This window comes from Rhinolophus sinicus, linkage group LG01 (genome assembly GCF_036562045.2).
Source record: "Rhinolophus sinicus isolate RSC01 linkage group LG01, ASM3656204v1, whole genome shotgun sequence".
Taxonomy (NCBI): Eukaryota; Metazoa; Chordata; class Mammalia; order Chiroptera; family Rhinolophidae; genus Rhinolophus; species Rhinolophus sinicus.
In genome coordinates this window covers 157,630,927-157,647,825 of record NC_133751.1, presented here as the reverse complement: position 1 = coordinate 157,647,825, position 16,899 = coordinate 157,630,927, and the positions used below count along the sequence as shown (strand labels likewise).

General features: G+C 38.0%; 1 protein-coding gene across 2 annotated transcripts in view; it reads right to left on the bottom strand.

The window, feature by feature from the left end:
- Positions 1–8,344: 8,344 nt before the first annotated feature.
- Positions 8,345–16,899, bottom strand: part of ITGA6 (integrin subunit alpha 6) — a 66,810-nt gene continuing 58,255 nt past the window's right edge. The window contains exons 24-26 of one of the 2 annotated variants that reach the window (XM_019727442.2): positions 16,077–16,202; positions 12,789–12,918; positions 8,345–10,551 (exon numbers count right to left, since the gene is read on the bottom strand). In XM_019727442.2, the coding sequence (XP_019583001.1) occupies positions 12,811–12,918; positions 16,077–16,202 (234 nt within the window). In that variant the 3' untranslated portion in view covers positions 8,345–10,551; positions 12,789–12,810. The remainder of the gene's footprint in view (positions 10,552–12,788; positions 12,919–16,076; positions 16,203–16,899) is intronic. The other variant, XM_019727440.2, reaches the window with a different exon arrangement.

Genomic DNA, 16,899 nt, shown 5'->3' with positions numbered 1-16,899 from the left:
TTTTTAAGGAGTACTGCCATTCGACTTATTACTTGTGCACTGATGTGGAGGCCATCCTATTCACCAGGACTTGTTTTAGGGAAAACATCGTATTTATCTGGAGTAAGTACTGTATTTGATATGCTTTTGGAGTTGAGAGGCTGATCCCCTGGGAAACAGAACAGCTCTGCAGGAAGCCAGGGGAGGAATTCACTTTGCTGAGCAAAGGAGCAAGGGGGGTGGTGAGAGATGGCAAAGGCTGTTTCACAATGAGAGCATTCCCTGTAATCTTCAGTCAAGTTTACTAAAAAGAAAAAGATTGTTAAGACAGTATCTTTTATGCAAATTGGTGAAAAGAATGAATTTTGCATGAGAATTGGAGCCAATGGGGACAGCAATTACACAAGAGGAGCCTGAGTGAGAGGTGGGAGGGCTGAGGGAGACTGAGGGTGCAAACCCCTAAGAATTTATAGACTGGGACAGGGAGAACTCTGCACTTCGACAAACTTGGAATTAGCGATTTGAGGCTAGGTCTCTGAGAGTCGGGAAGTCTCCTGCTGATGTCTGAATTATATAGCATACTTGGGCAGAGTCCAAGTTGTTCTCTTTTTAAAGTTCTGTTGGGGTAGGGAGGTGTAAATTTCTACTTTCACCACCAATTTCCCTTTATTTCCTCCATTTCATTTCTTCTTAAGTTCTCAGCTGCCTACTTCTGGGGTTCATTCATTCAATAAGTGTCTCTTTAAACATGCTCTGTGCTGGACAGGCCCTATTTTCAGTTTCAGGGATACAGCAGTGAACAAGATATCCAAGTCTCTGCTGTCCTGGGACTTCTAAGGGGAAGAAACAGATAATAAATATACAGATTATCTCAGAGAGTGCTAAGGCTCGAAAGATAATAAAATGGAGCAATAGATTATGTGGTGTGTGTGTGTGTGTGTGTGTGTGTGTGTGTGTGTGTGTTGTGGGAAAGCTACTTTATAAAAGAGGTCTATGAAGTAGCAAAGGCCACTCGGAGATCAGGACCTTCAGAGGCCCTCAGAGAGAAAGGTGTTACTGTGACCCCTCCCAACACAATCCTCAAAAAAATAACCTTCCCGCCTGCAAGAAAACAACAAAGCAAAAATTTCCTAAACTTGTGGGCCTTCCTTCATTCATAATTCAGTGTGTTAAAGAGCAAAATTCAACCAAGTAAATTTTAAGATCTACTTGGCTATATTAAGTGATTCATGAATCAGGCAGCATCTCTCATCTAGCAACGAGAAGGGTGCTCCAAGGCACTGTATAAAATGGTTTTCATAGGAAGAAGGGTATGGTAGGGGAGTTGGCAAAAGAAGAGAAAGGATTACAGTTATGCACTGAATAACGATGTTTCATGGTTCAGTCAACGGACAGCATACACACCAGTGGTCCCGTAGAATACAATGGAGCTGAAAATCTCCTATCGCCTAGTAACATCATAATGCAACAAACACATCATTTACATGTTTGTGGTGATGCTGGTGTAAACAAACCTACTGCACTGCCAGTCGTATAAAAGGAGGGCACATATAATTATGGACAGTACGTAACACTTGATATGGTAATAAACGACGATGTTACTGGTTTGTGTATTTATTATACTACACTTTTTATCATTAGTTTAGAGTGTACTCTTTCTACTTATAGAAAGTCTACTGTAAAAGAGTATGCCATGTTACCCTGGCAGCAGCCTAATTCATCTCGTGTTTACTGCATCTCTTGATTACATCGTTTTCTCTTGTACTGATTTAATCTCATGTTTGTTTGTACAGTAACATGCTGTACAGATTTGTAGCCTAGGAGCAATAACCTATACCATACAGCCGATGGTAGATGGGCTGTACCATCTAGGTTTGTGTAAGTACATTCGTGATGTTTATACAATGATGAAATCACCTAATGACACATTTCTCAGAAAGAATCTCTACAGTTAAGTGGCACATGACTACATTTTTGACCAAACATCTTCTTTGGGGGGAGAAGGGAATGGCAAGGGTTTTATCATGCATATTGCCTCTTCTTTCTATGGGGGATGGAGAGGACCCATGTGACAGACGACCTCATGGGGGTTGACCAGAAAATTCCAGACTGGTTGATTAAAATTACATTTCTGGTGAAGGTTGAGACTGCAGTTAAGTCAGGTAGTAAATCAAGGTTTGGTAGCACGGGCTTTAGCACAAGTGATGCCATTTTGGGCTTGTGGTTTTCTCTTTAACAAAAGTAATCAATATGCCATTCCATTGTGGGATATTTGGAGGTCCTATCTAGGTTCCAACAATATGCACAAGGAATAATATGATTAAAATCTGCCTAAATATATCTATGAGCTCTTAATAGAACAAAATTCTAAGGAATAAGAAAGCATTATGTCTTTGGCAACCTTTATTTCTTACTAGTTCATAAAAATGGCACATCTTACCATTGATAATATCTTAGATGAAATTTGGCTTAACTGTTTATATCTGGATAGTATCTTAGATGAAATTTGGCTTACCTGTTTATATCTGGAGTATAGAAGCTCCAGGGGTTTTTAACTCTATAAGATCCACATTAGGTTGACGACTAGGTTAAGATTTTAGGCAGCAAGCAGAAAACATCCCTTTTTTTGGAGCTGTATTCCCTTCTATACTTCTCCCAAACTGCCTAGTTCCTGCCTAAATTCATCACTTTCATAAGACTGTGCTAAAAGCAGCAAGAAGTAGCCAAGATATGTCAATACTGAATCTTTTGCTACCTTTTCTTCTTGGCTGTGATATAGCTTGCCTTCCAAAGTATCACAGATGGTGGTATTATTAAATGTTTTGCATAGCATAACAAGAAACACCCCATTCCAGCCTTTAACATCTGACTTCTCTTTACCTGTATCCAGACATTTCCATGGAGCTAATGCCACATGGCCATACCTAATGCAACAAAAGCGGAAAGAGGGATTTATTCTGAGTAGTGCATCTGTCCAGTTAACATTTGTATTATCATGGTAAAAAGAGAAAGTGGACATTGGGAGACAGCTTAGTGGTAATTGGAATTGAGATCATCTGTGGAAGGTGTGAAGCCAGAGACAAGCATCTACTGCAATAATATTTAAGGAATGACCAATAGTAGAAGCCAAGGGAAGAGTGCTTTGAAAAATGATGGGGCATTTGATACTGTTATTCTCCAGCAGTAAAGCAAAAGGAGAGCTGAGAATGTATAGTGTCAGATGGGTACTAGATTTGTTGGGAGGGGAGTTGGTGGGCTTGGTAAATAAGGAGAAGGGATTAAGAAATATAAATTGGCAGTTATAAAATTGTTATGACATGTAAAGTACAACTTAGGGTATATAATCAATAATATTGTAATAACTGTATATGGTGTCAGGTGGTTGCAAGATTTATGGGCAGATCACTTCGTAACTTACATAAATGTCTAACCGCTATACTGTACACCTGAAACTAATATAATATTGAATGTGAACTGTAATTGAAAAATTTTTTAAAGATACTCAACATTGAATTTTAGGCCTCCACAACCATACTTAATTGCAGAAACACCCACCGTTAGTCCACCTTTCAGATCTCATATGAAGGTATTTCATAGAATCTAATTCACATGCAAAATCCTAGCTGCAAGAGAGTCTGAAAAAGTATTTTTAGCTTTCCAACTAGAAGGGTAGACTAGAGGTTGAGCAGCGAATCCATAGTTACTTATCATGTGGCTTAGGTGTTTTATTCATTTATTTTTGTTTTTCTGGCAGAAGTAGTTGGGTTGTTTGTTGTGGGAACAGGAAAAGGAAAACTGAAGAATAGTTGATGCTTGAGAAAGGAAATGTCCAATTGCTAACCCGTAACTCTTAGTTAGCCTGAACCTTATTTTAATCTTTTTGTTTTGTTACTGATTTAGAGAAGTCATTATACCAGGCCAACACATCGCTGCTTCTGGGGTCAGCTACTAGAACTGGCATATTGTTCCCCATTCAGTTGTAATCATAGTCACTGTAATGGGATTTTGTTCCTAGCAGGGAAGGTATCTTGAAGGCTTGGCTCACAAGCGTGGCCTAAGACCAATGTCATCTATCCTGTCAAGGCAGTGAAATCTATATACTCAGATACAACAGAGATTAAAATGATCCCCGGTTGCTCTTTATCCACAGGTTTGAGAATGTTAGGGGGTTGGAAGTTAAATAGAGGTGAAAGGATGGTGTCTAGGTAGAATCCTACTTATTCCTTAATAGCATTTTACAAATGATGAAGTTAAACCGTTAGGGGTTAGTAAACTTGCCTAAGGTCACATACGTAGAAAGTGGCAGAGCGATGACTTCAATAGACTGACTCCAAAGATCCTTGCTATCCGACATGGAATCCGTGGACCAGCAGCATTGCAGGGCCTGGAGCTTGTTGGAAATGTAGGCTCAGGCTCCGTCCCTGGCTGCCTGAATCAGAACCTGCACGTTAACAAGATCCCGAAGTGATTCTCAGGCATGTTCAGGTGTGAGGAGGACTGCTCTCAACCACGCTGTTGATTAAGACTTCCTAACCAGGGGGGCTCCCTCAGGTAAACACCCTAGAACTGCAGTTCCATCAGCAATTTGTTGATGCCTAGAATCAAACAGATTCCATCTTACTAGGGAAAAATGGTTTTCTGTTTTTGCCTTTAACAGATCTTTCTGTCAATGCATTGGGATGTGGGAAGGAGAAATGGGAGTTTTCAAGCTCTGTTCTTCCAGTGACAGCCTCTGGTGTAATATACATGGTGTAACTCAAGCATGAGACGGGCTCTGTAAGCATTTCATCTTCTGCAGAGCAGTAAAGGTGATAAACCACACACCGGCAGCTTGCCGCCCTACTGAAGGAAACCAAAGAATTGATCGAGTGTGTAAAGAACTGAGAAAATATTTTTAAAAAGAGTCTACTCTTTTTACACTCTTCAATTTCATAAACAGAAAAAAACAAGAATCAGTACATAGCAACCTCAAGATGCCTGCACACTGACTTCCTATATGTGCCCTGATCCCAACCCAAACATACAGATGCTCCTTGTATTAAGGGCTGAGACATTTTGTTGATAAGCAGTTTAAATGGAAGAGTTAGGTTCACAGTATTTTTCAGTTAATTACGGATACTTAGGCTTGCAGATTGTAGCTGCATCACCCACTAGTAAATCATGGGGTATGCTAGACTTTGAAGAGGAGACAAAGGCTCTAGTGACAACTAAAATAAACTGTTTCCCCGTCTGTGAAATGAGGAAGAACTAGATTTTCATATTTCCATCCTATTTTAACATTTTATGATTCTACACAATTAACAAGTGTAATTATAAAAATAGGCAACATTTAATGAGCACTTCCGGACCTTCTCATTTACGCCTTACAAGGACCTCTGAGGTGGGTACTGTTATCAATCCTATTTTACAGATGAAGAAACTGGGGCACGATGTGTCAGTCACAGAATGTAACCTAGGGTGATATTCTGAGACGAAGCTAATTCGCATCCAGGCAGTCCGACTCAAGCTCCCTCCACGCCCATGGCTAGCATACCTCTAGCTTCTCAGCTCATTAGTGCTGCAGTAGAACCACCACGAGCAGAAGCAGGCATTCCCACACAGTGAGCAGGCCCCCTTCAATATTCAGGCCATCCGACAACCTCTAAAGCAGTTCTCAATCATGGTTGCACTTTAAGTCACTTGGGGAGCCTTAAACAGCATTGATGCCTGGGTCCCACCTTCAGAGATTCTGATAGAGTCCGTCTGACTCATGTAGTCAGTCTGGGCAGTGGGATTTTTAAAAAATGTTCTTTAGGTATTCAAATGTGCAGCCCAGGTTCAGAACGACTATTCCACATTTTCTGGGAATGGTGTTGCTTCCAGAGGTAAGTTCCACCCACAAACGATCAGGTACTGACCTTACATGTCAACCATTAATAGCCTAATGCAAGATTTTGAATTCTGCTACTTAATATAAAATGAATTCACCTGTTTGTCAGTATTATCTGTTGTTTTACATGTAAGCTTCCTTTAAAAGGTCAGAGCCAGTGTTCTATTTGTATGTATGTCCTCAGAGCCTAATAATATCCTTGGACATTAGGGGGAAAAATGATTAAATCATATCCAACTATCTCCATCTTTCAATGACAGGATCTTAACAGAACACTAACATCTATCTACTGGCTATTAGTGAATTGAATACTTATCTGCTAGGTTTTGAGAAAATGAAAGCACACTCTATCCCTGTAGTTTGAGATTTTTTACAGATGTTCTAGAAGGATGAATAGTGTATGAGAAATTTTATCTGAGTTGTCTCTGCCCATTTCAATGACCCTGGCACAGGCAGCCTGAGAGAAATGGCTCCAGGGCAAGGGCAAAGAGAAGATTGAGGCACTTAAACTTTGCTACAAAAATTGCACTTAACTCCTTCACTCCAATTGTAATCATCAACCTTTACCTGATTTGTTCCACCCTTTGTGGCGCCTGGTCCACACTTGCACTGTGCTGGACCAGTTTTCTTACTCAGATGTGTTTTACAGTTCACTTATCCTTCGAAGATTTAACCATGAATTCCCTTTATAACTTTCCACTTAGATGGGTCTGTTGGTAACACCTCTGTAGACCGGGCCTCAGCCACTAGTACACAGTACTCCCACGTTCCAACAGCTGGATAGGATGCCTTTCAGAGTCAGCAAAACCTAAGGTACAAGAGAGAAGATACTTGATATTTGACCGTAATCAGGGACTTCTAGAAGAACAGATGCCCACTGGCTTCTTTGCAATAGCCACTCTTTTTAAATCATTCTCAAGTTCATTTTCTTCATCTCTTTGAACTTCTCCTTCCCCTCAATCTGAGTAGTTGGACCATAGGAGTGGTTGGACCCTAGCCTTTGGTCTCCACGAACTGCCTTTAATCATTTACTTGATGCTACCCACGCTGATCAAACAACTCTTCCACATTCCTGTTTTGTCAGCCCTGAGGAAGTACTTATGTGGAACCCAGAAACCTACAGCATTTCTCTCCTTTCCTCCTTTAAAACAAAACCTATCTTCCCACGTCGTCTTTTTGTGGGTTGGTGTACTAGAGATCAGTTTCTCATGAAGATGTCTTCATTTAGGATAGAATGACAGTCTTATGCTTACTTCCCATGTCTGGACAATTTAAAGCATTCCCCACCTCCATCTACCCCATTCTAGAATATTCTCAACCACAAGTGCACAACATAAGTCACGACGGTGCATGACCCATGTGAGGATGTGGCAAGTAATCTGCAACCAACCAAGTGTCAATGTTTGCGAAGAGATCCCAGGATATCCCGATACTAATACCATCATCCCCGGATATCCCTATACTGATACCACTCTCACTGCTACGCATTCCTGTATGCTTTTCAGGAGGGAGAGAAAGGTGGAATCACAGGAGTCATATAAAGCACCGCCATGACCCCTTGCCCAGGTCATTTATGCCATAGCACTAGCCAAACCACAGCAACTGACACCCTTTAACGATTATGGTGATTACACATTAATGTAGTGATTTAATCTGGGTATAACCATAGGACTGTGGCTATAAAAGGTTCACAGCCTCTGGCCCATCATTTTAAAAAGTACAAATCACACATTTCTTTGGGTGGTAATACCTGTCTGATCTTCAAAGAATTAAGAAGACTAAGACTTAATATATAACACCAAGTACAGTGGAAAACTATTACCTAATACACGGGACAGATAATATATTTTAGATTGGAAATTTATTCAGGCCAGGGCATGCTATATTGTCTGGGCACTATATACATGCTTTATTTTCATTTATTCAATTGTGATAACTCAGCTAGAGAAGATTCATAAAACTGCTTCAATCTAAATGAAATCCCTTTGGTAAAAAAAAAAATATTTTCTGACCCATCAATTCTACTAATTCAGCTCCTGGTGGTCAATATAGTGACACATGTCACAGCTGGACTGCTCTCACATCCAAAATGTGTTCTAAGAAGAAAGCAGCTTAGGCCTAAGAACTTTTATTTTTCATGCCATGGGATCATTGCTAAATAATACCCCATCCTTCACAGGCACACGCCTTTGAAGAAGATGAATCAATGCAAACAAACATCTCCCAATTTCTAGGTATCTTGAATGAATCATCTTTAAGATCATTTCCTTTTGAGCATCAACTGAACAGTAGAGTCAAAAGGGTGTATCATATTTACACTGCATTATTTGGGGGCACTCATATGTTTTGCTGATCTGAGATTATATGGGACACTAAGAATATGTAAAAACATCAAAAACTTTAGTTTGGCTTGATAAAATAAAAAGAAAGGCAGTTCAGGTTACTTATAAGTTTAGAGTTTGTTTCATATATACAATGCTGTGTTACTAAGCAATGAACACTTTCATAAAAAAATTTATTTCACACTTTTATACAAATATCCACAGGTATTTTCTAATCATGAAATAATTTTACAATGCTAGTTAGTATAAAAATGTATCAAATGTGAACAGACCAGTGACTCGACTTGAGATGACATTTTTAACAACTATAAATTTAAACACCACTACATTCTTGTTTCTTTGTTGTTTAACCACCCTTCCACCCCCCACCCCACCCTTTTTTCAGGACATTCATTTTTATAACAAAGGTCTATAAAAACGTTCAAAATATCAGCTTCTTAGCAACCTAAAAAGCCAGTGCATTAGGTTCCAAGTTACCTAAGCAAGAAACTGAGATTTTAAACACTATTATGACCTGCTTCAAGAAGTTTTTGTAAACAAATATCATTTGTAAAACAATTTTTGTGAGTGAAAATTCCAAAGTACAACTAGAATAATGTTCTTCGTATCTTCAGGGCATAAGATTTCCGAAAAGAAAAAAAAATAAAACTCCAAAGCAACAATGGCACATAGCTGTATTTTGTTCTTTTAAAACACTAAGACACTGCTTGCACTGTCAAAACAAATTAGCACCTGTTTGCTGTTGTTCCCTATATAACTTAACATTTTGAAGCACAGTAATTAAAAAAAAAATTCAGCTTTCATATCTATTCAACCTCTGTTCAATGTATAGAATAATGACTTCCTCCGCCCTCCATTTTTATAATTAAAAAACATTCTAATGTTCTTGTTAGAGTAGTCCTGAAGTAATTTGGGGAATCTATAGAGAGCAGAGGAAACAAAGCGAAAAATAGAACACTGACTCACTGATTAAATTATTCCAATAACATTAAAAACTTAAAAGCCATGAAGTTCTAATCTGACTTTTGGTATCAGATACTCAGTAGTCTTACACTGGATCGATTTGGATCCACCATAGGCACTCACCATTACTTTCAAGTCCTTTATATACAGCAGTGACAAAAGTTCAAGAAACAAACCCATTATTTCCAAGAGTTCCTGAAAGTTATAGTATGTAATTCAGAAATATCACACAGGCTCTAAACTCAACAATCTGATGTCTGTTAAGAATTAAACATCTTACAGTTAATCCCATTTCTTAAACAAAACTTTTGGGTTTGGAGGGAAGGGTCAGGGCTATTGTGAAGGAAGATGTTTTAATAACTTAAACTTATCTGTAAATTATAACAACTCTGGTACATTTATAAAGAATTATTTTCTTTTTGCAGTAAATAATAATATAGGTCAAACCAATGACCTCCCATGTCCTAACTGATTGCTTAATCCAACCTGAAGGGTAAATTGGAGAATCTTTGGCCTGTTAGTCAATAGCAAAATGGTTTGTAAAAAAGAAAAAAATAAATACCATATACAAGTAAGTATAACTAGCATTCAAGTCTGTTGCACCTGTGTGTTTTAGTGAAAAGGGAGAATGGAACCTGTATGTAATTGGTGGGAGCAAGTATTCACACTTCTAGGAAATGGAAAAAGATGGCAGGATGGCAACATCACCTTCTATTGCACATTTAATTTTAAGATAGTACTTTAAATTGAAACACAAGTACCCCTAAGGGCATTGTCTTGTGCTGTGGGACAGTTAACATGCAGGTTCTCCAGTCCTATGGGAAGAATGTTTGCAGAGGCAGTGCCGAGGTTAGGATGGTCACTCTGTTGCCATGGTGACTGTGGGTGCCTTCTTTGAGCTACACTATTGGGAGGATGTCATATGAGCGTAACTGGGCAGGCCCTTCCCCGGCACACGTGAGTCAGCCGCACCAAAAAAAAAAGGCAACTCGAAAAGTTAAATTAAGGCAGTTAAAGAAAAATCCATTCCAACAGTCTTAAATTTGGCTGTGCAAAACAGGAGCCTTAGGGTAGGTAACAATGTCCACAGCAGTTAAAACTGTACGTTCGTACTGTATGTAGTCTGTCTGAAACCAATATTCAGGTCTTGGAACAGGCTTTTAAATCCATTTGAATTTCTGAGTTGGGAAAAATTAAAAAAGCAGTTTGGGTACTGTGAAGCTTCTTTGGTCCCCCCTAGGAGTAGCTTTCATTTTCATTCCACCTTGTGATCCACTGTTTTTTTTCAAGGTTATCATTATATTTTTCATCTTTGATCTCTCGCTCTTCTTTCCGGATCCTGACAGCATGATATCGGGGAACGCTATCATCGTACCTAGAGCGTTTAAAGAATCCACACTGGAGAAGGGGGAAAGAGAAAAAGAAACAAATTAAGTAATCTCAGGAAAAGCAAGTACACTAAACGGGTACGTCTACGCTTTCTGTTCAGCCAAGCCTACCTCTGGACTAAGGGAAAAAGACATGGTTTCTTTTAAGAAAGAACTAATTAAGTCGAAAAGAACTGATAACAGCCAGTGGAGATAAATGGAAGAGAACAGCTGTAAAACTGGAAGAAAAGTCCGTTTTTCCATCTTGTCTACATTTTGTAACAATGTAACCTATTTCCTTATTAAATTTAAGAGTTTATGAAACATTGCTTCCATTTTTTATAATCACAATACTATAATATAAAAGATCTAATTTTTAGATTATTAAAACATCATTTTGAAGAAAAAAAATTTTTAAGGCCATAGACCAAAGATAATTTCATGCCTTTCTCCCACTAACAAAATGGAACTCAGGTCACAAATAGTTTACAAATTACAGTTTGAATACGCCAGTGTCCAAATGGGTCAGTTTAAGAATTTTCTCTCCTCCGACGCTCCAGTACACATCTCTCATTAGCTAGAAGGTAATTTATACTGCTGGGGCTTGCTGCTGTGCTTCCAAATTAAGCTCTTTTACTAATAAATCATGTAACTCTGTCCTGCAATAAAATCAATCATACCACAAGGAACTTGAGGAAAGTATCAGTAGACTGAATTTCAGAGCTCCGCCTAATTTCTTCTTTTTTTTGCAAAAGAAAAAGACATTTACATTTCAATTGTTAATGAATACATATTTTATTCTTTAAAAAAATATGCAATCTGATTCAAAGTAGATTTTTACTGAGAACATATCTAGATATTTAAAAATCAGATTGAATTTTTTTACATGAATGTATATGCCTTTTTAAAAAAAATGTGTTTTCAATTAAAAAATGCAGATAGAAGAAGGATGAGGAGGATACTTAGAATGGTCTGTTTTTATAACATAAATTCATTCAACATAAATGTTCTGTTCCTATTAATGTTTTTATTACATGACATTAATAGGAACAGAACATTTATGTTGAATGAATTTATGTTATAAAAACGTCATGGGGCAGAATAAAATTATGTGCATAGTTATCACTGAATCAATAGGAAAAATGGACCAAGAAGGACCAATGAGGCCATTTCAACATGGACTCCTATATTATCCTGTGCATAAAAAGCCAAATCACTATTACAAAATGTGGCTCCTGCCCCATTTAAATAAAGAAGGAAATCAAGGTTGATATGTAAAACTGAAATGGAAATGTTGGGATTCACTGAGACAGTGACATGGAAAGGGATTGTAGGAGTAATTCTATCCTCTCATGCTCACAGAAATGGAAAAAGGAATCACCACCAATTCCTGTTTCCACGGATTCACAAATAAGAGAAGCAAAACATGAACTTAAAAATTAACTGAGACCCCAAGATTGAATCAAATCTCTTGGAACATGAATCAAGGTCAAAATCCATTACAACATTTTGAAATAAAAACTATCCAGAGCATTTGTATACTAGAATTTTGTGTACTGAAGGTCACTTTGGTAAAGAACTATTTTCTGAAATTGGTCATAACATCCATCATGCCAACCAATAGTCTTGGTTTGTTGTAATGGTCTTCGGCCTGTGGTAGATATGCAGGAAGAGGAAGTTGCATGCTTAGCTAGCATAAAACAATTTCTGAGCAACAATAAAAGCATTCTAGCCTTCCCCCATCACTTTATAGCAAGGAGATAAAAAAGATGACAGTGAGAAAGCCTTCTCATCAAGAGAAACACCATGTTTCCAACATGCAACAGGTTAATTAGGCAGTCAACACAAGCGTTTTGGAATTTGGGAAATTCCAAAATGGACAAGAAATCTGGAATGATTTCTTATGCATCTTTGAAATTCCAAGTGGGATGCTGCATACTGGAGTAACAACATGTGGCAAACTGGGCTACTGTGGAGGTCAAAGCCTCCTTTTGTGTGTACATAGATTGCAGTTTTCTTCATTGCTGTGGACTTATGTTTAACAACACAAAATAACTCACCTGCAACGGAAGATTCTTTGTGCATTAAAAAAAACAACTGTGAGCTTTCGAGTGAAATAAATAAAATAAATCCAAGCAAGGCAAGCCAGTGTGGACATTTGGAAACATCTGTTAATGGGACACATACAGCAAGCTGTTGCTCTTAAAGTTAGCCACCACAACCATAGCAGGTCCCACAGCTAGCAATTAAAAAACATTGATCAATTACCAATTACAGAAGTAGATCAATACTATGCATCAGAAGTAAGCCTCTCTTTATCAGATGGCTGAGCATGGATCTCAGCCTTGTGATATGTGGCATCATAATGATCTTTCTTATTTCTCTTGAAGAAACCACACTACAAGGAAGCAAGGTATTTAGTCAGTTTTACAGTTTGGTGTAATAAGAGCTAAACAAAAAAAAAAGTCTTAGATTTTAACCTGTTTTCTATTCATAGCTTGTTTACCAAGAGACCACTATGGATCAAGTGAAAGTGAACAGCCACGGCACTATATTCCATTGGGACAGCAATCAACCCAAGTCTATTACCATGGGTCTCTCTCGGGTCAAATATTTATATGGGTGACATTGGTTAGCTGATTGATTTTTCTATTTGTAACAGAAATCCTGAGGACAAAAATTATCCTAAAAGGGAAAATATATACACATCTGATTATAGGTGTAGGTGGTTTCTCCCTGCAGGAGAATATGGACTTGAAAACAGGCCTAAGATTGACTTCTGCAGTTTATTGAGGCAAAGGTTAAAGAATCAATTCTCTAAAATTTAGCACAAATCCAAATAAAATAGAGATACTGTATTTTTCTGCCTTTCACAGTAAATTTTATGGAATAAATGCCATCTAGTTGAGGCCTTTGGATTTGTGGGGTGAATCACAATATAAATTCGAATATACCATCATGAAAGAATGATTGCAGTCATTGACCCAAATTCTGAACCAGCGGGTAACCCTGAAGGGGTAGGAACCTATGCTCCTCAGCTTAAGTCCCTCTAAGTGAGTATCAAAGAATAATTCTACTTTCTACTATATCCTTTCCTTCATTCCGCGATGGAGAACTTTTACTCTTTACTTTTATCTAGTTCCTAAGACCATGGAACTGCCCTTTGAAATATAACTTGGTCAAATAAATCTCTGCCCTCCTGAAAAATTCTGCTTCCTAGTCTGGCAACTCATCAAAGTAAAAAAATCTAGATCTGCTTTGTACAATATGGTAGCCACTAACTACATGTGGCCATTCAAATTTAAATTAAGTTAAATTAAATTACATTTACAAGTCAATACCTTATTTGCCCTGGCCATATCCCAGTTGCTCAATAGCCACATATGACTAGTGGCCACCATATGGGTCGGTACAGCTTCAGAACATTTCCATTAATCCATAAACTTTTATTGGGCAGCGTTGATCTAGACAATTTATCTTGATACCTATTTGTGACTCTCCATTTAATACACAGTGAACACCCCCACCCAACTTTCAATAACGTGTGCTAGTAAATAGGGTGGGAAAATGAATAAACCAGAAACTGAGAGCGCTGGTGCTGCCTCCAACTTGGAAACGTTCTGAAAACCCATGGCATAAGCATCTTGGCAAAATGAAGGTGAATGGACCAGCCTGGAGGACTTTCCTCTTTCACCTCCAAACAAAATCCTATGCAGAATCTCAATATTTAAAGCAAATAAAATCAGAACTAGTCTGGTTGAAGTGGAGATGTCAGCCCTAGCCCCACCTGCTTACTCCTGGCATCTACGTGGATGTGCAAAACCCACTTTAAAGGCCACTGAACTAGAGTCCTTTCTGGCCCCAAAATTCTATGACTTTAACACATAACAAATAGTTCAGTTTCAGAAAGAATAGTATCTAGCTGTAAAATAATAAAAATGATTTTCATCTGGGGGTTGTAGATGTTGTTTGATTACTTTAGAGTTCACTTGTGAGTTGGGATGCTTCAGAACTAAGGAAAAAAAGAGCCAATGAGATCATCTAGTCCAACCTACTTATTAAACAGCCGAGGCAAACCAGTACCCCAGGGAGGTGAAATGATTTGCCCAAGATTATATAGCTTGGATTTCTTAACTCTCAACCCACTGCTATGTCTCATCCTCATTCAAAACTGCCAATAAGACCTGCTACAAAACAGATTATCCTTGTGTCCTTTTCCAGAGAGCACAAGAAGGCCATCCTCAAATATAAAACCTCAAATTCAGTTTTCGATATCAAAATAATCTTCAGGGCTTCTCCTATATTGGTTGGCTGTGCTTAACCAGGGAAACCTATTGCCTGAAACATCAGAGGTAGGACTGGCTAATGCCGCCTGTGAGGAAGAATCTTGGCATGAACAGATACCAAGCTTCAATCACACATTTGGAGGACACCAGAAAATTATCTCAGATTGGCAAAAGGAAGTTACTTGGAAAAATAAATCAAACAGGAGATGCCCAATATTTGAACATGAGACTATCCGGAACCCTTGCCATTCTACTTTTGGATCCGAGAAAAGGATGAGAATAGTCTGCTCTTAGAGATTGCTGGCTGAGGTTCATAATTCTTTATGCAAAACTCACTGGACCAGATATGTTTGGAAATCCCGAGTTTTGGGTATTTTAGACAAGTAATATGCATACTTAATGCCACTGGAACCAAAACATATTTCTAAAGTGAAATTAATGAACAAAGGATAAAGACTGCACGGCCTCTCTTCACATCACGTCAAGTTTTGCTGCCAAATAAGTCATTACAAACTTTCAGTTTTCAGAGTTATTTTTGCAATTTGTAATTGTTGGTAAGGGACTGTGGACCTCCATTACTGAGAATAAATCCAAAATCTATAGGTTGTAATCTTTGGCAAAAGATGTATGCATCCGTCTCACACACACTTTTTTGTAAACTATTTATTGGTAGAAGTAGGGGGAAGATACTCCATTTTATGTGCAGGACCAATTCTAAAGCGGGACATATTGAACCCAAATCTTTCTCATGTTTGATATAGGCTATGATGACCCCCTTGAGATGCAGTTGTTCATTGATTTCATAATTTTATATTCTTAATCTAGCTGCAATGATGTAAAGCCCAATAGCTGCCATGAACATTTATTTGCTTACTACAGAAGTTGGAATTAACAGGGATAGATTCAGATTAATGTACTCAACAATTTGGCATAGGTTCAGAAGATTCTAAAACTAGTACAAATTTTGAAATTGTTATTTGCCAAACATGCTAAGTTATATGTGAAAAACACCAACATTTATACATTTAAGAAACTTCTTATAATGTATAAATAATATACTTTTAAACACAAAGTATTAGGTAGACATACAGGTGTTTTTCATAAAATTCCCAAGTTTGTTGTATGTTGGGAAAGTTTCATAATAAAATGTTGGGGAAAGGGAATACATGAAAAACAGAAATGTACATACGCTATCAGTGTTCAATTTACTTTTTTAAAAACATGAAATAAAGTTTAAAATCATGAAACTCACATTCCGGCTCTAACTTACCTTCCATAATAAAAGAACTAACAGAGCAAGCATCAAAATTCCAGCAAGAATAGCCACGAGGATGATCCACCAGGGGACTCCTGAATGCTGTGCTACAGTCTTTGAGGGAAACACAGTCACACGAACCTACGGACACGCAAGACAGCAAGATGATTATAAAATGGGGTGACAGTTAATACCAGGAGTTTACAGTTCTCATTCTGTTTCCGGACACATTTTGGACAATGCAGCCCATGGACGGATAAGATGCCTTTTTGACACAAGGTCCTCTCCCTTCAGCATGGAATATTGCTTCAAAAGGCATTCCTTGGAGATCTTTTCCCAGAACCAGGAAAATGCGGAGTTACGTTTTGACATAGTGGTTATTTTTTTGCTAACTTATCTTTTAAGAACTTTTGTTAAGGAAAGTAGAGAAAATTGTATCATGAACCATCATTTCTCGTCAAGTTTCAACAGTTACCGGTACATAGCCAATCTTGTCTCATCTATGTAATCTGGTATCTTTTTGAGAACGATCATACTTTCTTAAAAATTATTTTCAGCAATAGAAATAATTGGGCCAATTTATGCACAATTAGCCTACATTCCGCACTTAGATTTTAATGATGCTGTGAAATATAAAAACAGGGCTGGAGCTGCATGACTGATACCATTTTAATTTTTCCTTAGGCTATCACACTAAGGACCCTAATGAACAATAAAATCTCCTAAAATAGCTTGGTGCCACCTTCTACAACAATGTGTATGGACAATCTAGACTCTGAATTCATTCAGAGGCAGCTGAGAGATTTAAGCTGCAGCTGATGAGAAGCTTAATCTCTAA